The sequence below is a fragment of the Oncorhynchus tshawytscha genome, linkage group LG05, assembly GCF_018296145.1.
Source record: "Oncorhynchus tshawytscha isolate Ot180627B linkage group LG05, Otsh_v2.0, whole genome shotgun sequence".
Lineage (NCBI taxonomy): Eukaryota > Metazoa > Chordata > Actinopteri > Salmoniformes > Salmonidae > Oncorhynchus > Oncorhynchus tshawytscha.
The window spans coordinates 59,721,950-59,746,692 of NC_056433.1; the positions used below are offsets into that span (position 1 = coordinate 59,721,950).

Here is a 24,743-nt window from a genome sequence, read left to right on the forward strand (position 1 = left end):
TTCTGATTACTTATCTAAAGCCTTTGATATGGTTATAGCCCCAGACCGATTGATCGCTCTGTTTGGTACAGTTGATGGGAATAACAAGGAAGGGAAGGCTGTCCATCTTTGAAGTCTATTAGCCAAAAGGCTCATAATGCAATTTTGGAAATTGGAGACTGTGCCTACCTTTGAAATGGATTTACGTACTGTAATGAATATGGAAAAGATTCAATACCATACCTCCAATAGAACTCTGTTATACAAAATATGTCAGCCTATACAGGATAAAAGGTCTAGTCCAGCATCATAACTGGGTTGATGAGCTGCTGCTACCCTGTGCAGTACTCCATGCAATATTTAAATGTCGCTTAGCTACACTGCTTGTAATGACTATGCTATCTTCCAATAATATACACTGCTCAAAAAAATAAAGGGAACACTTAAACACCACAATGTAACTCCAAGTCAATCATACTTCTGTGAAATCAAACTGTCCACTTAGGAAGCAACACTGATTTACAATAAATTTCACATGCTGTTGTGCAAATGGAATAGACAACAGGTGGAAATTATAGGCAATTAGCAAGACACCCCCAATAAAGGAGTGGTTCTGCAGGTGGTGACCACAGACCACTTCTCAGTTCCTATTCTTCCTGGCTGATGTTTTGGTCACTTTTGAATGCTGGCGGTGCTTTCACTCTAGTGGTAGCATGAGACGGAGTCTATAACCCACACAAGTGGCTCAGGTAGTGCAGCTCATCCAGGATGGCACATCAATGCGAGCTGTGGCAAGAAGGTTTGCTGTGTCTGTCAGCGTAGTGTCCAGAGCATGGAGGCGCTACCAGGAGACAGGCCAGTACATCAGGAGATGTGGAGGAGGCCGTAGGAGGGCAACAACCCAGCAGCAGGACCGCTACCTCCGCCTTTGTGCAAGGAGGAGCACTGCCAGAGCCCTGCAAAATGACTTCCAGCAGGCCACAAATGTGCATGTGTCTGCTTAAACGGTCAGAAATAAACTCCATGAGGGTGGGATGAGGGCCCGACGTCCACAGGTGGAGGTTGTGCTTGCAGGACGTTTGGCATTTGCCAGAGAACACCAAGATTGGCAAATTCGCCACTGGCGCTCTGTGCTCTTCACAGATGAAAGCAGGTTCACACTGAGCACATGTGACAGAGTCTGGAGACGCCGTGGAGAACGTTCTGCTGCCTGCAGCATCCTCCAGCATGACCGGTTTGGCGGTGGGTCAGTCATGGTGTGGGGTGGCATTTCTTTGGGGGGCCGCACAGCCCTCCATGTGCTCGCCAGAGGTAGCCTGACTGCCATTAGGTACCGAGATGAGATCCTCAGACCCCTTGTGAGACCATATGCTGGGCGGTTGTCCCTGGGTTCCTCCTAATGCAAGACAATGCTAGACCTCATGTGGCTGGAGTGTGTCAGCAGTTCCTGCAAGAGGAAGGTATTGATGCTATGGATTGGCCCGCCTGTTCCCCAGACCTGAATCCAATTGAGCACAACTGGGACATCATGTCTCGCTCCATCCACTAACGCCACGTTGCACCACAGACTGTCCAGGAGTTGGCGGATGCTTTAGTCAGGTCTGGGAGGAGATCATCCGCTACCTCATCAGGAGCATGCCCAGGTGTTGTAGGGAGGTCATACAGGCACGTGGAGGCCACACACTACTGAGCCTCATTTTGACTTGTTTTAAGGACATTACATCAAAGTTGGATCAGCCTGTAGGGTGGTTTTCCACTTTAATTTTGGAGTGTGACTCCAAATCCAGACCTACATGGGTTGATACATTTGATTTCCATTGATAATGTGTGATTTTGTCAGCACATTCAACTATGTAAAGAAAAAAGTATTTAATATGAATATTTCATTCATTCAGATCTAGGATGTTTTATTTTAGTGTTCCCTTTATTTTTGTGAGCAGTGTATAACACCTAATAGAATTATTTTTGTATGCTTGAGTTAGGTTTTGGCCTCTTAAATATGCCATTCCATGCAACAGTACAATGGAGGTCAATGTTTAGTATCTGTCTTTTTTATTTATTCTTTTTTTATTGGAAAATAAACATTTTTAAAAAGTGCACCCTCAGGCCACTGTTCTACTAGCCAATACAGTGCATTCGGAAATTATTCACACCCCTTGACTTTTTACACATTGTTAAGTTACAACCTTAATCTAAAATTGTTTAAATTGTTATTTTCCCCTCCCAATATACACACAATAACAAAGCAAAAACATGTTAAGAACTGCTGAAATACTGAATAGTGAAATAGCACATTTACGTAAGTGTTCAGACCCTTTACTCAGTACTTTGTTGAACCTCCATTGGCAGCGATTACAGCCTGGAGTATTCTTGGGTAAGATGCTACAAGCTTGGCACACCTGTATTTGGAAGTAACTTATTCCTTGCCACCCTTTCTGAATCTAACTGCAGCTCTTTGTTAAGTGTTGCAGTCATTTCAGTCACTGTAGTAGCTGACGTGTAGTGTTGTCAGCCGCATACATATAGACACTGGCATGTCATTAGTAAAGATTACACCCTTTGAGAAAAGTAAACAACTGCCCGGGGGAATTCCTGATTCTACCTGGATTATATTTTAATGGAAGCGCCTCAAACACCCTCTCTGTTCTGTTAGACAAGTAACTCTTTATCCACAATATAGCAGGGGATGTAAAGCCATAAAACATACATTTTACAACAGCAGATTATGATCGATAATGTCAAAAGCTGCACTGAAGTCAAACAAAACAGATCCCACAATTGTTTGACCATATGTGCCATGCTTGCTGTAAGTCTGTTAATTTGTTTACTGTAAAATAGCATTGTTTCTGGTCCAAAAAAAAAAGGTTGACCTAAATTTTGTAACAGGCTGATTGGTCGGCTGTTTGAGCCAGTAAAGGGAGCTTTACTATTCTTGGGTAGCGGAATTACTTTTGCTTGCCTCCAGGCCTGAGGGCGCACACACCTTCTAGTAGGCTTAGATTGAAGATATGGCAAATAGGAGTTGCAATATCATCCGCCATTATTCTCAGTAATTTTCTATCCAAGTTGTCAGACCCCAGTGGCTTGTCATTGTTGATAGACAACAATCATTTTTTCACCTCTTCCACAATCACGTTACGGAATTCAAAATAACAACGCTGGTCTTTCAGAATTTGATCAGTTATACTTGGATGTGTAGTGTTAGCATTTGTTGCTGGCATATCATAGCTAAATTGGCTAATCTTGCCAATGAAAATATAATTAAAGTAGTTGGCAATATCAGTGCAATTTGTGATGAATGAGCCATCTGATTCAATGAATGATGGAGCAGAGTTTGCCTGTTGGCCCAAAACATAATTTAAGGTGCTCCAAAGCTTTTTACTATCATTCTATTGGCTGCAGAGGTTTCTTTCTTTTTAACATCCTACAATTATACACGTTGCTTTTATACTATGAGTGACTCAAACATAAGATCAATGGCCCGATGCCATGACATTTGAATTTTAGATATTCTGACTGTCTAGTTATTTTGGTGATTAAAAAATAAATAAGTGTACTCAAAAATTATAGCTCCATTATGTTTTCTACATACTTTACATCTGGTTTAAGTTGTTTAATTAAAGTTAAACACTTAAAAAAATGTAAGAGTGAGATTTTTGTATACATCTTTGAGGGGCAACAACGATTTAGCAGGGGCAGCCCACCACTGCTAAATGCATATAGGGAAACCACTGAACTGAGATGCACTGACTGAATAGATTATGGTGTTGTCTACATGGCAGTCCACCCACCCAACCATCTTCAACCCTCAGATCAAGCTGCAGCGGAGTCTGTAATAAGTAAAAAGAGGGGCAAATAGGAAGCCAGTGGGCCCAGTATGAATATTTAAATCTGCTACCAAATCCAGTGTTTGGTTTCAGATAGAGAAAATGAGCATGACCCGTTCCCAACCACATCTCTCTCCAATGTTGCTTGCCAATTTGTCCTCAAACATCTTTTCGGACATTTAGAAAGTCACTGGCTGTGTGGACCTGATAGATGGGCAATCTTGGAGAAGAGAAATGATAACTACCAACTCTATTGAGGTGCTGCAGTAAGCAAACAATGCACCACAGCTGTGTGTAAAATTTGAGCATTCATGTAGAATATTGATATTAATTCCTATTGTAGCAACATGGCTGAGCAAAACTTTGATTGCAGTTATTAGAGTTGTATAGTCAATTCAAATATAAAAAAAATTCCTACTCAGTGATGGCAGTTATGTTTTATAAGAACTGTAATATCAATCAAACCTTACAACTATCCTACTGGAAGTAGGCCATATCTTGAAGAACTTTCAGCACTGACAGGACATTATGTGAAGAGAGAGGGAGACCCACCTCCTGTATGGTTCTGCTGCCAGGGAAGTTGAGGTTGTAGTCTCTCTGGGCTTCACGGTGGCTGATGACAAGCAGGAAGTTCTGATTTAATGACTCCTGAAGAACGCTGGAGAAGGAGGAACAAATAAAACAGAGTCAAGTGGAGAACAAGCTGAGACTAGTCAGACACTTATCCCTGCAGTGAGATGGCTCCCTGTGTCTCCCCTGGGGCTCGTGCCCACTCCTCAGTCTCTGTCCAGACAGGCCTGGTGCCGGGTCCCTCTTCTGCTCAGCAGCCTGCTAGCCTGCTCCCTGAGACCGCATGGGGTGGTCAGGACACAGGGCCACAGCAGTGACATCACACACACACACACTTACACAACCTGTTCACAGCCCCCTCAACATTGTTAATCTGGCAGACAAGTCAATGTATTGATTTGTCAGACTGATTTTTCTCAAAGTTGCTCCTATACATTGGGCCAGAGTGGTTTTTAAGGGCAGACAAGTGGAGAGTTCTAGGCCCTAGCTTTCAGCTATGAGCAATGACTGAGGATGTGTACAGTACAGGAAGACACTGTGTGCTTCACAGAGAGATTAAAGTTTTGGACGCTTCACTTATAATAAACGTTGAGGTTAAGTAGCGGTTTGAGCAAACGCTCAGTCTGTGTTCGTGAATATGAATCGGAAGCTTAGTCCAAGCCAGGCAGTTAATCAGAGCTCAACTCGAAGCGAGGAGGAAAAGGATAGTCGGAATTAATATGTAGCACACATTAATTATGCAATCACTGCCTTAATCTGCGCAGATCTGGACGAGCTTATGTTAACAGAAGCTCAAATTTACTGTAATGACAGCATATTTACATTGACTAAAACTACGAAATCAATATGTAAATGTAATGTTTGTTGTAGCTAACCAGGAAGATTGAAAATGTGTGGTGTGGAAGGACTGGATGCATATGTAATGGGTTGAGCAGGGAGAGGCAGGCAGGGGAGAGGGAGGAATGGGGACTCGCATAGGCGAGCCAGCTAATATCAGCATGATTTGTTTAGACACAGTCCCGACTGATTCTGGCAGACGAAACAGCATAGGGGAAAAGTGGGTAGCTGTGTTGTAGCATTACCATAAGCCATTGTGAAGACAGCAATAATAATAATAAATAATAATAATAATATGGGGACTTATGGCTTTACACAGTAAAGACTGAACGTGAGCGGACTATGTGGCCCATACTGTGAGGCATTTGTCTCCTCTGTTACTTAGCGATTTGGCTTCCAGCAAGTTGGTTGTATTGAGATAAAAGACCTAAGCAAATATACAGAGGAGAATTAATATCTTTGCTTCCGGGGTCCTACTATTGACTCAGTGCTTTCAGCTCCTCTCATGACGTTCTCCCTACACTCCCATCAGGCTGTCCTGCATCTGAGCGTTTGCGCCAGCGACCTCTATACATGGAGGCACCGTGTGTGTCCTCTCAGGAGTACTTGACACGGCATGAGGTGTTCTGAGTAAAATGTCAATTAACTTTATAGACAAAAAAATAAACCGTTTTGCAGGGGAGGAGCAGTCTCGACAGATTGGTTTCATTCTGAGATAAGCCTCTGAGGGTCCCCAGGCACAGAGCAGACACACAGACTTTATTAAAATAGCCCTGCCAGAGAGACACACACACTTTTCCCTTTACGTTAGAACACCACACACATTGACCATCTCATCTGTGATGTATGATCTAAAGAGGCCAAACTACAGGCAGGCATGCATAACCATCCTACCTCCACATTCTGGACCTGCAACATAATAGGCAAATACACAATCTCCCATGATCTGGTATGTCTTGATCTGCAATTTTGTCTCAAGACCAACCAGCATACTAATTGTTAATAATTTCCACAGATTTTTGCCAGCCAGCATGAGGCATCAGTATCTCTGAGGGGATAACAAACTGGGGAGGGAGGGACGCTGCAAATTAATACCAAACGTCTAATAATCCATTTGTATTTCACATTCAGAGTTCAAATTAAAATAACCTTCAATAAAACACTTCCTGGAAGCAACAGAAATAGATGAGTCGCATTAAAATATAAAAATCACCCTACATTATTTATGCAAGAGATTAGCTCCATCTAGATACCCTCCTGTATTAACCGTCAGTCAACACAGACACCGGGAAACGTTTGTTTGGCTCAGGAGTGGATCTCGGTAACTACCTTTGAGGAGGGAGCGCTTGTCTGAAATCTCCAAAGCCTCCCAATTTATTTCAAATCAAACAGAGGATTGACTGAGTGGGCCTGGTGATATGGATAACTATTTGATTAGTCTGTTTGGTTTAGGTGTGCAGAGATGTGCTTTTGAAGTAATTGCCTACTGTGGCTTTTATTTGTTAAGTTATGTCCCATGTTCAGAAACTTCTCCCAATTATTACAAAGGAATAGGAACTAAATCAGAGGTAAAATGTTATTTTAAACTCAAGCAAAGAGTATATTACATATGGGCACAAGTACTCCTTGCATAGTAATACACAAACATCCTAGTGAAGTACTAAATACTGAAGGTCTATTCTAGCAAGCAGTCAATATGATTATTTTGGAATAAATAAATTGCCACCAAACGTAATGGCCTTCCATAACTGAAGGCAATAGATAAATAGTAAAAAGTGTTAATCTTCTCAGCTTGCTGCCTACTACAAAGTTTCATTTCAATTAGAGTTAAGCAGGCTTGAATGCACCCTCTTCAGTAAAACTCAGAAGTGCTACTGTACATCTTGGTTGTTCCCTGGGATTTAAAAAGGTGGTACCCAAGCTAGCCCTGCTAGTAGTGCCCTGTTTCAGCAGGTATTAGTACAGGGTTTGTCAGAACGGTGGGATGGCAGCTCTCTGACAGCAGCAGACTTCCAGCTCTGTGAATGCACTGCAACGGTTATTTTTAATGCCGCTGTGCTAACAGCTTGCCTGCCCTCCCTGTAGGAGGCCTGCTCCTCTGAGCGGTGTGATCTGTCACCCTCTTCCAGCAGCAAAGATCACAACAGGGTCGCCACACACCCTTACCAAAATAGTTTATGGAGGATAATGAGCGCCTAACACTGAAAATGATAGCTATAGCACTAAGATAATTGTACCACTAAGAGACACTGCAGTGGCCATAGTTAGCCAGAAAATAGCCATTAGCTGCCTGCTACACACAGTCAAACCTCTACTTACTGGTTGTCAAAGCAGCACAGCCAACGGCAGCAGCAGCGTTCTCTCTTTTTGGAAAAAATATTATAGAACCCTAACCATACAAGGCATTGCAATATTTGACCCATGCCGGTATCTGGCCGTTTCTCTGTGTTTGATTCAATGGGTTCTGAGATGAACACGGGGAAGAAACATGAGACCAGCTGTATTGACTGTTGTCCTCCTATCCGACACACGTCGGTGCACAACGACTGCTGTAGAACCGGAGTGACTCTTCATAATGCATGGCAGTGCCACGTGTCTATCTCCTCAGCAACCCCTCTGGGCCCGACAGCCTCCCTAATCAACACAGATAATTACACAGACACATCCCCTCCTGTTACAACCGACAACAGACACACTCCAACAGCACTTCAGCTCATCAACAATTACAGGAGCAATGCCTTAGTGCCTTTCACACCGTTCTCGCTCTACATTCGGGGAAATCTGAATAGGATGTTGCTAAAGTATGCTCAGATAAAAATGGAACATGTGTACAGCGTACCAAATATTGACAAGCCTTATTGGTGTGTTGCCATGCTGGTGAGCAGATGCACCAGAGAATTTTTACAGTGAGTGGGATTTCCTTATTGGTATGAACTTTACATGGCTGATACAGATGAAATATCAGATCAGTGACAAACCAGCCTTCGTGACAGGATTATAGCTCAATGATGAATATTATGACATTTTAGAAGGAGAAGTGGCTAAAGCCTCATTGGATTCATAAAGCTTGGTAGAATGACCTTCTAGAGTGGCTTAATGGATCCTCCTCATTGAATTTCAAATTTCTCTCAAAATTACAGAAGTGAAAAGGCTGCTCTATATTTTCAGCAACAAAATAAAGACTGGAAATAGCAACAAATACAGCAATAAAGAGCATTATTTACATTATACAAAGAATATTTCAGTAGGATTCCACTTCAAATGTCAAAATAACTTGTGCACAAGGGTCAAATATCTTTGTAAATATTCAAATTGGAAGCTATTGTACAATATTCATGGCATATATTCCATAAACTATTTTTTTAAATTACTAGGTGTACAGTGCCACCTAGTGTTCAACCCATATGAAAATGGCTTTGTTGGCAAAGTGGTGCAGTCCTGTTGATTTACCAGTCCTTTTGATGTGGGTAACAATCAGTGTAACAATCAAAGCAGCTGCATATTGAGGTACTGGAGGGTATTGGGTAAACAGTGTCAGTTACCTGCTGGGAATTGTTTGCTGAAGATAATGTGACTCAAAACAGGAAACAAAGGAGGAGTCAAGTTGGGTACCTGTTTTGGCTGGTGCTGGCAGTGGGGGCGATATCTGGGGTGAGCACATACAGGCTGTTGTTCTTGGGCAAGTGTAAACTTCGCAGAACCGTCTGAGGACACAGGGACAGACCAATAAATAATACTAAGTGGTACTTTATCCATCCCCACTCGATGGGTGTGAGTGACATTTGTGAAACCTCATCCGATGTGAAAAATAAAAGATAAAACTTAAAAAGGTGGCAAAGAGATGCTTTAAACATGCTCATTTCAAGAGGTATTACATTAACCAAAACAATTGTTTTGAGAGAAATACTCACAACGTCAGATACGTCTCCACTTTTCCAACCCTTTAACTGCATTTGTGAAATGGGGACCTGAAGCTCTGTCTCAAGAATATGTTTGATTTCCCCTACAAACAAGAAAAGGAAGAAACAAGTTGTAGAATTATGAACTGGCAGTTGGACATATCCCCACCATAAGATGGCAGTAATAGATGAGAAAACGTGTTTTCAAAGCAAAGTACAAAATTCACTGTGTATTAATGAAAGTTTACACCTTTACATTTGAGTAAAACATTTGTAATACACACTTCCACTACCTTATCTTCACAACATAAATAGTTTCAACACTGTGTACAAGTGTGTAGATTCTGAGAAAGGGTTCAAAGTCTAAAAACGAAAGCACTATACCTAGGTGTTGTATTGACCAACATCGCTCCTTTTACCAGAAACACACAATATTTTGGATTCTCAGTAACACCACATCTGTAACACCCACATTTTCTCTGAGTAAGCAGTAAGGGTGTGTGATGTATTGTATTTATTACAGATCCCCATTAGTTCCTGCCAAGGCAGCAGCTACTCTTCCTGGGGTCCAGCAAAATCAAGGCAGTAATACATTTTTTTAATTACAAGACATTCACAACAGATTTCCACAACATATTAATGATGAGTAGGCCCATAGTGGAATATTAGTGTAGGAACCATAGTATGAAGAGTAGTGTAAGGTGAGCGCATCTCCTCACCAACTGCGCTGCCCTCCTCTACGACCACTTCCACAGTGCGCTGGCGGTACTCCACCCGGAAGTTGAGCATGCGCGGCTGCCGCTCCACAATGTGTCGAGAGGGGAGGACAGGGCAGAAGGCTGAGGAGGAGGATGGCGGAGAGGAGGAAGACGATGAGGTGGCTGGTGGGGCCACTGCTGCCTCTGCTGTTGCTGCTTGGCGGTGAGGCCCATAGATGTTGGCCTGAGACACCTCGCTGGGGAAGTTTTTGTGGGTTCAGACAGTAAGCAGAGGTTCAGAAAACATCAACACAGGGAGCATCATGTTGTGCAGTTCAATATCATATTGAATTGTATACAGAGTTAAGTGTGTCTATAAAAGTAGAAAGTCTACCACCAAAATAATGTAATTCTCAGACTAAACCCTATATGTGGAATTTTACTCAACACTATTGAAATGCAAAAACAAAGCATCATTTTTCAATAAACTCAAACATTTAGCCTATTTAGATTTTACTGGGTTTCTGAATACTTTGTCCACTGCAGGAAAAAAGTATTGTCCACTTAAATAGGCTAAAGCAGGGGTGTCAAACCAGGGGTTCAATCCGGCCCACGGGTAGTTTGAGCAAAAAAATAACTCTTAAACTCTTAAAAAAATAATACTTTAAAAAACCTAAAAACCAAATAGAAACTGTGCAGAAGTGATAAAGGACCTACATTCATAAGGTTTCTTGACTGTGTCCAGCAAACTAATAATCACAGAAATGAAAGCTAGACAGTGAGAGAGCATTAAAAAAAAAAAAAAAGTTTTGTTTTGGGTAAAAGACTCTTATAACACATTCAGGCCAGCCCTCCGAACCTCATTGAAAACCCTGGGCTAAACCTTTGAATTGCTTGAAAATTATTTATTTTTTTAAATTGTATGCTTTTTGCTTCTTCCCCATCACAAATGGTACAAGCAACACTGAACAGAAATATTCAAAATCCACAAAATACCCACAGCCCCCTTCTGAGGCAGCAACAAGAGCCTCTCAGCAGCAATACAAACAGTTTCAGAGTCAGTGTAAACAGGCTTTAGTGGATAATATGGGCAGATGCTGAATTGTCTGCCACAGAGCAAATTCAGTCTTATTTTGCTGCAGAGGCCAGAGACAAAACTTTTTTTTTTCTCAGCCTCTCTCCATGTCTAAGGCCTGAATTCCCTCGAGGCTCTGTCCCACACGGCAGTAAATAATGTATTTTCTCTCCCAACCCGGACAAAGACGCTTCTCTTTTCCTCGTGGGTCAGCACATATCGTGCTGGGAGGGAGAGCAGGGTCTTGCACAAAGGCTGTATTTATCCAACCCGATTACAATACCAAAAAGGTTAAAGACGTTGGGGGTTCTGAGGGCACGTAGGAAATCATTACAGATCAATGTTCCATGATAATGGCATAAAAACAACATACCGTACACAGAAACCACTTGTGAGGCTTGGATTCACCCACAGCCAAGAATTAGGCCTACCGTCATAGGCAGGTGGAAATGACGTTTCAGGGAGAGCAGAGGCTTGTTGTTGGACATATACAAAAGGTCTAACCGTCTAAGTCTGCATGGACAAACACCTGTCCTACAGAGATCTGCACAGGTGCATAATGACCTCTTATGAACCACAGAATAAGAAGTCTACAAGCATGGATGTTAGGAAAATTAGATCATGTCATAATCAGCTATGCAGTAAGCATTTACATATACACAGAAAACAAACTGACAGTTTGAGGTAACTCACCATTAGCTAGTAAATTCAGTGAGTGAAATAACAGCCAATACCGCAAATAAACACTTCCTGTACCTACACAAATTAGAAAACTAGAGTGCACTGATATTTCAGTTTCAGTATCTTGGTGCAAAACTGTTATACACAGTTGATTGTCATTCATATCCATCATAGAAGATGTTGGTGTGTTTGAGTTGTACTCTCATCAGGGGTGTAGACAACCAAAGAAACCATAACATGGTCTAACAATGAGGACATGCTACGCAATTTCTTAAACAGGATGAAAGAAGCCATAATTCACCCTAGACGGTAGGCTATACATTTCCCTTGCAACGTGATGGAAGGTTTTTGTAAGCATTCTAAGCTACAATTTGAAACTTGGCACATTAATACAGAGGATCGTTGACTATTATAAGTGTTAAAAATACAAATGGTTGTTCCATGGCATACATCTAGATGTCGCTCTCCACCTAGTCAGGAGGCAGGCTTGGGGCTAAGAGCAGGCCTCCAGCTGGCTACGGTCACCTCAATGGAGCCGTTTACTGAGGAGGAGTGCCATCCTACGAGAGCAGCCTGGTGCCAGCCAGTATACGGGCTGACTGCAAGTCACACAGCCAGGCTCCATTCATAATTATGTGTGCCCTTAAGAAACCATGTTCTCATGCCCAAAGTCTTCAGAAACTCGCAAAATAAACCGTTTAACAGAATGTGCCCAGTCAATGTATTTGTTCTTCAGCCCAGTGTATTCATGGAGTTCGGACTGACCGTTGAGAAAAAACGTGAGCCACAATGCCTCAGAGGCGTTTTTGTCAGTAGCCCTTTTAATTCCAGTTTTTGGGAAGATATTCCTCTCTGTTCTTTCACATAAAAACACTTGTTTCTGTTGATACTCTACTCAAAGAGCATACCAAATACTATCAGAGTTCTATTTTTCTGCCTACCACTGAAATGCAGTAATTCAAAGCCATATCAAGCCTACAACTTTGAATATCACTTCAAACTATAACCACCCCCACAGTATTTCACTTGATATTGCCCAGCTATGGGCTACAAATCTGGTTGTTTGATTTCCGCCTAATTTGGTGTTCAAATCTTGACTGAATAAACTACATGACACTGAGCTTTGTGGGGGAAATGAGATCCAAAGCCTCAATTTCCTGCACTGATGATCACGATTTTTTCCAAAATGTCAGTTTGTGCCTACTCAATAGGCTTTGTACAAAAACGAGAGCTACATATTCAAGAGGTCAAGTGACTGATGTAGCTATTGATTACTACATGTATCCTAAATCTTCTGAACTCCTCAATCGTCATCAGGCCACAAGGTTACAATTCGATTGGCCAGGGCACTCTTGAAAAAGAGCCCTTCCAGGTTAAATAAAAACATTTTTTTAAATATTTTTTTAAATATTGCCGTTTTAAAACATAACAAAACCTAGCTCTTGACATTAGGCCTACACAGACGAGACCACAGCTGCACTTTATAAAATAATAAAAATGATTTTGCATGAACAAGTAACCACCATTGCTCCAAAATGTGCTTTCACTGAGAGTTCTAGAGTTCTAGACATTATGTACTGCTTCTACACCTGCATTGCTTGCCGTTTGGGGTTTTAGGCTGTGTTTCTGTACAGCTGATGTAAGAAGGGCTTTATAAATACATTTGATTGATATTCAGGTCAACAAAACAAGGTTATTGGCCTTGCTCTTCATGTAAGTACAGGTGTGGGCATGTGCTATGGTAGTTTTGTATTCTTGCTTGTGAATTGAAATTACAAATAAAGTTGATTTTGGTTTGTTTCTGTGTAGCAGGTAGAACGTCACATTGACGGTGACGCGTTTTTGCATATGACACTATGCCATATGATTCAGTGTGGTTGGGTTAATGCGGAAGACACATTTCAGTTGAATGCATTCAGTTGCACAACTGACTAGGTATCCCCCTTTCCCGTCCCTTATGCTTACCTCCTGTGTAGAAGTTATGCTTCCTATTTTGGTTAACATATTCATTTTTGCAATATGGTCAAAACATTAGTTTGAGGGGATGTTTAGAAAATGCACAGTGAACACTTGATTAACTTCTGAAGATGCAACAGTCATTTCTGGCATATTACCTTTGCAAGATCCCATTCTCTTGTGGCATCACACCATTGATGGCTGCCTGTAAAAAGAGAAAATACCATGGAATAAAATGTGTCGCAAAGTATTACACTCTTGAGACCATGCATGTTCAAACACTGATAATCAACAGTAAACGTTCCCATAACTATCTACTGCCAGTTCCTGCCATTAGAACTAGTCATTTGAATTTCAAAGGCAACTTTTGGTAGCCATACGAGTGGCTGTGAGTCTCTCTACAGCAACTATAATTCTGAAATGAATGTTAGTGTACTCACCTAGGATGATAGTGAGACACATTAGGTATAGGCATGCATTGATGGGCTACTCTTTTCTGTTAAAACAATTAGATTTTTATCATATTTGGACTCAACGTAAAGGGAACGTAATGCAAGAAAATGAGGGGGCACTGGTGCCCAAACGATGATATGACATTCAAACGAGAACAGATCATTGATGAGAAAGGAGGTTGAAGTACGTAGTTGGCCTCAGAAAGTTTTTTTAAACAGTGAAACTGATTTAGGGGAACTGTTGAGTACACAGAGCAGCGAGAGGACAATACTCGCAATGAGTTTATTTTTGGCCCATTGTTAGGAGACCTATTGAGATGAGTGCTCTAGAACACTGGGAAATGTCCAGCAGTGTTTCCAAACATTGCAAAATGTACCATCAACTAAAAAGTACATGAACAGAAAATATTTTAAAATTGACAAAAATACCAGAGAAAATTGTAATTGTGAAAACTTGGCAAGTATTAAGAAGAGTTTGTAAGCAGGTCTACTAGTGAAGCCACAAATCAATGAGAAAGGGCCACTGAGTATTTAACACTTGTTCGCTGTCCTGTCCCAACACACAGGTTTCTTTTGTTCGCTGTCCTGTCCCAACACACAGGTTTCTTTTGTTCGCTGTCCTGTCCCAACACACAGGTTTCTTTTGTTCGCTGTCCTGTCCCAACACACAGGTTTCTTTTGTACATTTTGCTCAACCTAACATCACCGAAAAGGAACTGCAAGTCATCACATTTACAGGTGCGTTTAACCACTGCTTAGGCTCTACTTGCTTGCTTTGAAAAGCTGCCAGCACAAGAACAGCTCTCGGCTAAATATAGCCCACCCCATCCAACACACACTATGATAAAGGGTTACATTGTGGAAATAAAGTCAAACCGTTTCATACCGCTCCTTTGAATCTCAAACTTGAAATCAAAGCTGACACAAGACTTTCTTTATACGCCCATTAAAGAGGGGTGGTAGGTAGCCCAAATGATGTCTCACTGATAAACGGAGACACATGGCAATGATGGTGCATTGTTGATTGAAATGTCACAATCAAGGTGACAATACAGCTCAGTAATAAGTGTAGCATTTTAGTTCAAATAGGAAGCAAACTGAAATAGGTAATGAAATCACATACTGTGTGCTTTTAGCAGCTATGCTTTTTGCTTAATTGGTCATTTGAATTGGCTTACAAGTTGAAGTAACTAGCAAGCACCAGTGCTCACAGTTGTACTGTAGTATGATTTGGTCAGGTTCACCATGTAGACTATGCCTTGGTGGATGACAGGAGTAGAGAGTTGTGAATTAGGCCTACCCATGGCCTTGAATTTATATAAATGGGTCTTCGTTTGATAAATGTATCTCAGAATACAGTAATTGGAGTATCAATAGACATTACATGCTAAAAAAATGGTTAGGCATAATATTCTAGAAACGACAACATTAGTACTTTCAACGTAGAGCACATACGGAAATCTATAACTCACATTACACAAGAGTATGTGCAACAATGTAAAGGGTGGTCCGGTGATTTTAATTGGCACCCGAAGTTGAGCAAAATATATTTTAATATATAATTTGTTTCGTATAATTTTTGTTGTTGGACACAAGTCTATAATATCATCAGGAAATCTACTCAGTGATTTTGATTTAGGAAATCTGTTCAAGCATTCAAACGCATAAATAGAGGCATACGTTATCATATTCCAATGTAATCAAGGTCCGATTCTGTTTTTGTCAAATATTATATCCATTTGGGACGGTTGCAATTAAATTTGCAGTGTACAATTTATTTAGAACTCTAACTAGGTTTCCACACAACCAATTTATGCGAGTAAAGTACAAAAATATCACGACAGGCCTGATGGAAATAGCAAATTCATCTGTAAACATCGCAAATGGCAACAACAAAAAACAGACAAGACAACGTGGGATCTTTAGGGGTCAAACATTATGCGAGAAATGGCGGCGGAAATGTCTAATAAAAGACAGACATTTACACAAGTATTCAGACCCTTTACTCAGTACTTTGTTGAAGCACCTTCGGCAGCGATTACAGCCTTGTGTCTTCTTGGATATGACACTACAAGCTTGGAACACCTGTATATTGTGAGTTCCTCCCATTCTTCTCTGCAGATCCTCTCAAGCTCTGCCAAGTTAGATGGGGAGCATAGCTGCACAGCCATTTTCAGATCTCTCCAGATGTTTGATCGGGTTCAAGTCCAGGCTCTGGCTGGGCCACTCAAGGACATTGAGACTTGTCCCGAAGCCAACTCAATGCAGGAGTGGCTATGTGCTCAGGGTCATTGTCCTGTTGGAAGGTGAACCTTCACCCCAGTCTGAGGTCCTGAGCAGGTTTTCATCAATGATCTCCCTGTACTTTGCGGGATTAATCTTTCCCTCAATCCTGACTAGTCTCCCAGTTCATGCAGCTGAAAAACATCCCCACAGCATGACGCTGCCACCACCACACTTCACCGTAGAGCTGGTGCCAAGTTTCCTCCAGATGTGACGCTTGGCATTCAGGTAAAAGAGTTCAATCTTGGTTTCATCACACCAGAGAATGTTGTTTCTCATGGTCTGAGAGTCCTTTATGTGCCTTTTGGCAAGCTCCAAGCCTTTTACTGAGGAGTGGCTTCTATCTGGCAACTCTACCATAAAGATTGTGGAGTGTTGCAGAAATGGTTGTCCTTCTGGAAGGTTCTCCCATCTCCACAGAGGAACTCTGGAGCTCTGTCAGTGACCATTGGAATCTTGGTCACCTCCCTGACCAAGGCCCTTCTCCCCCGATTGCTCAGTTTGGCCAGGCAGCCAAATCCAGGAAGAGTCTTGGTGGTTCCAAACTTCTTCCATTTAAGAATGATGCAGGCCACAGTGTTCTTTGGACCTTCAATGCTGCAGAATTGTTTTGGTACACTTCCCCAGATCTGTGCCGCGACACAATCATGTCTCGGAGCTCTAAGGATAATACTTTTGACCTCATGGCTTGGTTTTTGCGATGACATGCGCTGTCAACTGTGGGACCTTATATAGACAGGTGTGTGCCTTTCCAAATCATGTCCAATCAATAGAATTTATCACAGATGGACTCCAATCAAGTTGAAGAAACATCTTAAAGAAACATCTTAAAGATGATCAATGGAAGCAGGATGCACCTGAGCTCAATTTCGAGTCCAATAGCAAAAGGGTCGAAATACTTATGTAAATAAAGGTGTTTTTTACATTTTTTTATAAAAAGGTGCAAAAATTCCAACTGTTTTCACTTTGTCATAATGAGTATTGCGCATAGATTGATGAGGATTTTATTTTATTAAATCAATTTTAGAATAAGGTTGTAACATAACAAAATGTGGAAAACGTCAAGGGGTCTGAATCCTTTCCAAATGCACTGCAATAACCATCAAATCATAGTAAACTTGGAGTCTCGCGATGATATGTTGTGTGGTCCTCCAACAACAACTCAGGAAAGCATGCAGTAATTTGGTTCCAGATGAAATGAATTATGATAAACTTCACAGGGTGGTGAAAGTGCAAGGTGAATCACTTGATGCTCCTTTCCAATAAATTGAGGGTCTTACTCTGGTGACATGATTGATGCTTGGCTGCAGTTTGACAAATAAAAATAATCCTGCTCTTTTGACCATAATCTCATAATGTAGGCAATGCCCACACCGCATCTGCGAGCTGTTGGCTCCAGCCCACATGCCATCTGCGTGTGAGCGTGCCTTAGGCATGCTGCAAGGAGGCATGAGGACTACAGATGTGGCCAGGGCAATAAATTGCAATGTCCGTACTGTGAGATGCCTAAGACAGCGCTACAGGGAGGCAGGACGGACAGATGATCATCCTCGCAGTGGCAGACCACCTGTAACAACACCTGCACAGGATCGGTACATCCGAACATCACATCTGCAGAACAGGTACAGGATGGCAACAACAACTGCCCAAGATACACCAGGAATGCACAATCCCTCCATCGGTGCTCAGACTGTCCGCAATAGGCTGAGAGAGGCTGGACTGAGGGCTTGTAGGCCTGTTGTAAGGCAGGTCCCCACCAGACTTCACCAGCAACAACGTCACAAACCCACTGTCGCTGGACCAGACAGGACTGGCAAAAAATATTCACTGATAATTCACGGTTTTGTCTCACCCCGGGTTATGGTCTAATTCCCGTTTATCGTTGAAGGAATAAGGGTTACAACGAGGCCTGTACTCTGGAGCGGGATCGATTTGGAGGTGGAGGGTCCGTCATGGTCTGGCGCGGTGTGTCACAGCATCATCAGACTGAGCTTGTTGTCATTGCAGGCAATCTCAACGCTGTGCGTTACAGCGAAGACATCCTCCTCCTCCATGTGGTACCCTTCCTGCAGGCTCATCCTGACATGACCCTCCAGTATGACAATGCCACCAGTTATACTGCTCGTTCTGTACGTGATTTCCTGCAAGACAGGAATGTCAGTGTTCTTCCATGGCCAGCAAAGAGCCTGGATCTCAATCCCATTGAGCACATCTGGGACTTGTTGGATTAGAGGGTGAGGGCCATTCCCCCCCAGAAAAATCCGGGAACTTGCAGGTGCGTTGGTGGAAGAGTGGGGTAACATCTCACAGTAAGAACTGGCAAATACAGTGCAGTCCATGAGGAGGAGATGCACTGCAGTACTTAATGCAGCTGGTGGCCACACCAGACTCTGAATGTTACTTTTGAACCCCCCCCCCTTTCTGTTAGTCACATGTCTGTGTTCAGTTTATGTCTTAGTTGTTGATTCTTATGTTCATACAAATATTTACACGTTAAGTTTACTGAAAATAAATGCAGTTGACAGTGAGAGGACGTTTCTTTTAGTGCTGAGTTCATAATGAAAACACATTAAAATTATTATTATTTATTTTTAAATTGGGTACATGAGAATTTAATTGCCAAAGACATTTTTATGTGCACCGCGTCGTCACACAGCCTTTTTTACACAAAAAGTACATTTGAGGGAAACATCTGATGGGAAAAAAACATTGTTTTTATGCAGATTTCAGAATATTTGCTTGGAAATGTTTGCCAATTGGATAGAAAACTAGCTTCTGTTCTGGCCCCCGATCATCTGTTCAAGGAAAAAAAAGAAAATAGGCCCACAGCTATGATTGTGGACCAATGAGGTAAAGGCTATAGTCACTACAGTGGCCAGGTTGTTTAACAATTTTAATAGCAAAATAAGTATATAATATATTTTCAATTTAAAAGAAGAAAATGTCAGGTTCGTATGACCTACTGATGTGTGAACTTACCACTAAATCCCAATTATTGAGTTCTAAGAGCGTGATTGCCTCTGCAATGTTGTCAATGCCAGTGCAAGCCTGTGAGAAAAACAGAAGAGGTCATGTACATAAAACACAAGAACCAATAGAAAGTGTAATTGAGCATTTATGATGCTGACCAAAAATACCAGCATTATAGATTTGATTCTTGCATCCTGCAACATATACTGAATCTGCCACTATGACCTGTTCTGTAGCCTAAGTCACTTTGGATAAAAGCAACTGGTAAATAAACCAAGGCCAACTTTGACATCTTCTTAGAAACTGACGAGTTTTAGCGGATTTGTTTGTTGTCCCTTGGGCTCGTGCGGTGGAGGAGATCTTTGTGGGCTATACTCAGCCTTGACTCAGGGTAGTAAGTTGGTGGTTTGTTGATATCCCTATAGTGGTGTGGGGGCTGTGCTTTGGAAAAGTGGTTGGAGTTATATCCTGCCTGGTTGGCCCTGTCTGGGGGTATCGTCAGACGGGGCCACAATGTCCCTCGACCTCCCGGTCTCAGCCCCCAGTATCTATGCTGCAATAGTCTATGTGCCAGGGAACTAGGGTCAGTCTTATATCTGGTGTAATTCTCCTGTCTTATCTGGTGTCCTGTGTGAATTGTATTATTCTCTCTCTAATTTGCTCTCCCCCCCAGAGGACATGAGCCCTGGGACCATGCCTCAGGACTACCTGGCCTGATGGCTCTCTGGCCTGATGACTCTTGGCTGTCCCCAGTCCACCCAGTTGTGCTGCTTCTCCAGTTCCACCGGACACGCTACCTTGTACCAGATCTGCTGTTTTCGACTTTCTACCGCACCTGCTGTCTCGACCACTGAATGCTTGGCTATGAAAATCCAAATGACATTTTCTCCTGAGGTACTGACCTGTTGCACCCTCTACAACCAGATTATTATTTGACCCTGCTGGTTATCTATGAATATTTGAACATATTGAAGAACAATCTGGCCTTAATGGCCATATACTCTAATAATATCCACCCGGCACAGCCAGAAGAGGACTGGCCACCCCTCAGAGCCTGGTTCCTCTAGGTTTCTTCCTAGGTTCCTGCCTTTCTATGGAGTTTTTCCTAACCACCATACATCTGCATTGCTTGCTGTTTGGGATTTTAGGCTGGTTTCTGTATAGCACTTTGTGACATCTGCTGATGTAAAAATGGGCTTTATAAATACATTTGATTGATTGATATTAAGATATTGGGTTTATAGCTGACTTTCAAAAAGTTCCACATTCCAAATGTTCCTAATGGACAGTGAGCTGAAAGTACACTGCTCGCATAAATTGCCCTTATCAATACCATAACACTGAATGATACTGTAATTTACCTGGTATCAACCACCCAAATTAATCTGGTCCTCCACTCAGTATATCACTGGGTGGGTTTGACTGACTGGTCATTATCAGTATAACGACATGTTTCAGTGGGCTAGAAGTATTTACATTGCACCAACCAAGTATGCTCAAGCTAGTATTAGTGCTACATTGAAAGAAAGTTTTTCCAGAATTACTATTTACCTCCATGTAGCCTAATGTGATTAACGAGGAGCTAAAAAAGGAGTGCATGTAGCACTGACAGCTTAAAACTGGGTTCTTCAGTTTTGTGGCCCTGTTATTTATTCAAAGACCTGTAAATTGTCAGGATGAAGAGCTCAAGCGTTCAACACGAACGTTAAATCTACAGCGCTTGGAAACATGCACAAGAAATGCACGCTAGTGATGTCACTTGATAGTAGGCTAGCTAGCTAAACTCAATAGTGACCAAGCAAGTAGTTAGCTACCTAACGTTAGTTTGAGAGTTAAGCAAACACAAGTTAGCTAGCTAACCAACTCAGTTGAGAACATTTTCAATTCATACAGCATATATAATCGCTGAGAAATGACAAAGCAAGCTAACGGTAGCTATATCGTTTTTAAATTCCTCTATAATTAGCTACGATGATCCCAGCTTTTACTAACTAGCTAGCTTTTTAGCTAACAACTAACGTTGGTTCGCTAAATTGACGTCTAACAGTACTGTTAGATAGCTACCAGACATACTGGTATATTATATTGTTGACTTCAGATACTTTTGGGGTAGACAGCTTTACAAAATGCTATGCAACAATGCAATTATTTAGTAGCTAACTCGCTCCTGCGTCTAGACGTAACGTTAGCTAGTTAACGTTCATTAGTAACGCATCTAATGTTCGCTAGCAATCGTGTTAGCTAGCTTGCTAGTAAGCTAATGTGTTTGCCGTGTCAGCTGACGAGACATTGCTGTTGACGTTAACACTGCCTATTGTTTAATGTTAAGGTTCAACATAATTAAACTAGCAATCTAGATAGTTTTGTATCCTAAGGAAAGTCCGAACCCACCTGAAAGTCAGCAAGAATAATTTCTCTGTCCATGCTATCGGAGGCCATCGCAGTGACTGCTTAAACGCGATTCTTCGTCTAGCTATCGCTTGCTTTCTCGCCTCACTCACTCAAGCAAATGGTGAGTACGATATCATGTAAATATCTGCTTAAGTAAACTCAATACATATATATGCGGTAGCTATGTAAGTTGCAAATGCCGCACTTTGGGTTGGGTTTTACGACTTAAATGAATTTCAATTCTCTGTTATCGTCACTTTTTTTCTGGTTGGTATTCACGGCTTTGTCTTCTCTTTACGGCAATCACAAAGTGGGATAACGTAATAGAGATTGATAGAGGACTCATCTTTATATCTGTGCCATAGAGCTCGCCAATTTGTAGTCCTAAAACCCGGAAAATAGTTCGCTCTGGTTGTTTCAGCTATCGCTATATGGGAAAGAATATGATTTTGCAATAAACGCAGAAAATAAGGTCTTAATTTAACACAGGCTTATGAGATCTTATACGTTTTGTTCTATGAGATAATAGTAGCCAGTTAGCTGATTAACATTATCTCATAGAGCAAAACATATAAGATCTCCTAAGCCAGTTTTTAGGGTACCACAGACCTTATTTTCAGTGTTTATCCAAAAACCCTACTGAAACGCCATTCATTTTCTCAATAGGGATTGTTCAATGAACCATAGTGGAGTTAGTGCCTACAAAAAGACGCCATTACTATTTCTCTATTATATACGGGTTGGTTTGGATGTTTAGCAACACAACCGACTCGTGAGCAACTATGGGGAAAAACAGACAGGGTTGGCATAGATTATTATTATGTTATTGACTGTACATTTGTTTATTCCATGTGTAACTGTATTGTTGTTTGTGTTGCACTGCTTTGCTTTATCTTCGCAATTGTAAATGAGAACGTGTTCTAAACTGGCCAACCTGGTTAAATAAAACAATACTTTAAAAATATATATTTTGTTGACAACATGTAAATTATATTTTGTCTCCAATGTTTATTGAGAACATAAATACATGTACACAATGAGCGTTTATCTCTCAAATACATCATTACAGTTGTTGGTTAACTAGCTAACGAATTTGAGCCATATTAGCATTGACATGAAATCAGCCAAAACACCTCAAAACAAGACATGGTATCAAGAACAAGATGAAACTAGCTCCAACAAGTCACTTATGATTCCCCACATGGCAGTTTCTTGTAATTGTTGGTAGCTACCTGGCCATCCAGAATCACAACAACTCCCCATTGAAGCGTGCACATCCTTTTTGTGACGTTGTCAGCTAACCCATCTATAGTGTCTGTGACAGCATGGGCACAGTGCCATTTAGGCTACAATCCATTGGAATCCCCACCAAATTGACTGGGCCTACTTTGACTACTTTAAAATGGTGGAAGCATAGTGGAAGTCCTCAATGGCGCTGCCCATGCAAAAACGGCCTTTTGGCCTCTAGAAGCCTCTTTTATTTTCTATGTATATGGTTAATTTTGCCACAATGTTCTGAATATTGCAGATGGAATGAAATGTATAAGCACAAAAAGTCTCCAAGAGGGCTCTATCTGCAACATTGTTACTTTGCGCCTTCACTGTATGCACAAAGTTTAACCCTAAACCTCTTAAATGTAAAGTCCCAATATTTGAGGATCCTATTTATTTATTTTCAATTCAGTCTGGTATGTGAACGGTAGTCCCTATTTGCAAAAGCAGTGTGTCTGCGGAAAGCTGAGTGTCTTGGCTATTGATCTGTGCACAATCTTTGGTGTGACTTACTACCATATATGGGCATACAAATGCCCGTATACAGACATAATTTCAAGATGGCTGCTACCTACATTCCGGTTAGCGCTGTGAAGCATACACGAAATTAACACGAAATACGTTGATTCACACCGAAAGCCGGGACTCCACAGATCATGAGGATGTCTTATTTTTTAAATCTTTTTTAAAATCTTTTTTACATTTTTATTAATATCAAATCAATACATAAAGCACATGAGGGAACACAAGCATACATAGATTACAAACAATAGACAATCGAGCTAGGGGGTACAATATCACATTACAATTACACAAGGACCTTAAGGGACATGCATATACTTACAATTCTAACAGCTTTTTTGACAGTAGAGCATTTAACCGTCTTAAAATACAGTTCAATTTCTTTTTGTAGGGTACGAAAATGTGGTTTTCTGTTTGAGAGGATGTCTTATTTGTCTGCCTGTGACCTACCGTTATTGATCAGCAGCCCTGAGAGTGAAAATGTTTATTGTACACAACGTTTTCACCAAACAGCAAACATCTTAGATTTGGTCTGTGTTTGAGCTATAGCTACATGGGGTGTATGAAATGAATGCTTAGGTTGGAACAAATCTAGCCTACTGCCAATGTTATCTGATGATGTATGACTTCATCTTTGTGCATGAAAAATATGATGAAAACACTTGGATATCCCCTACACCACCACAATGTTTGAGAGAGGTTGGTGTTGTAGACATTCATTTTTATAGTGAACAATAACTTAAGGCACATCCAGTGTGCAAAAACAGTACAATTACCACATTTGGACACTTTGGAGAGGTTGAAAGGACACTTGAATGTACCCTGGATACCCCATAACAACACTACAGTGTTTGAGTGAGGTTGATATGGTATATATTGTGTTTTTATACTGAACAAATATAATTTATGGATTACAAATATGTAAAAGCACAATAGCAATTATCTAATTTACAGACGTATGCCACTTACTGAAAAGGGTGCCTATAGAGAGGGCAGCCGTGCTTCTAGCCCCTACACAACTTTACAGTTTTTTTAATGTGTTATTTCTTCGACCAGGAATACGACTTTCCCAAATCGGATCCTTTGTTCATACCCGGGCAATTGAACTGATCCAGAGGTAGATCCAAAATATTGCCGGCGGAGAAGAGTGGACTTCTGGTCTGACTCAGGAGGCACGCACACCACCCACCGCTTCCGAGTATATTACTCGCTAATGTTCAATCTCTGGGTAATTAAGTTGACGAGCTGAGGGCGAGGATTTCCTTCCAATGAGACATCAGGGATTGTAACATACTCTGTTTCACGGAAACTTGGCTCTCTTGGGATATACT

At 41.4% G+C, this 24,743-nt stretch overlaps 1 protein-coding gene across 1 annotated transcript in view; it reads right to left on the minus strand.

Moving 5' to 3' along the window:
* The window catches only part of faf1 (Fas (TNFRSF6) associated factor 1), an 84,058-nt gene extending 62,135 nt beyond the window's left edge, over positions 1-21,923 (minus strand). The window contains exons 1-7 of the mRNA XM_024421613.2: positions 21,619-21,923; positions 19,237-19,305; positions 13,681-13,727; positions 9,832-10,067; positions 9,125-9,216; positions 8,826-8,917; positions 4,359-4,464 (exon numbers count right to left, since the gene is read on the minus strand). Coding sequence (XP_024277381.1) covers positions 4,359-4,464; positions 8,826-8,917; positions 9,125-9,216; positions 9,832-10,067; positions 13,681-13,727; positions 19,237-19,305; positions 21,619-21,666 — 690 coding nt within the window. The 5' untranslated portion in view covers positions 21,667-21,923. The remainder of the gene's footprint in view (positions 1-4,358; positions 4,465-8,825; positions 8,918-9,124; positions 9,217-9,831; positions 10,068-13,680; positions 13,728-19,236; positions 19,306-21,618) is intronic.
* Positions 21,924-24,743: the final 2,820 nt, after the last annotated feature.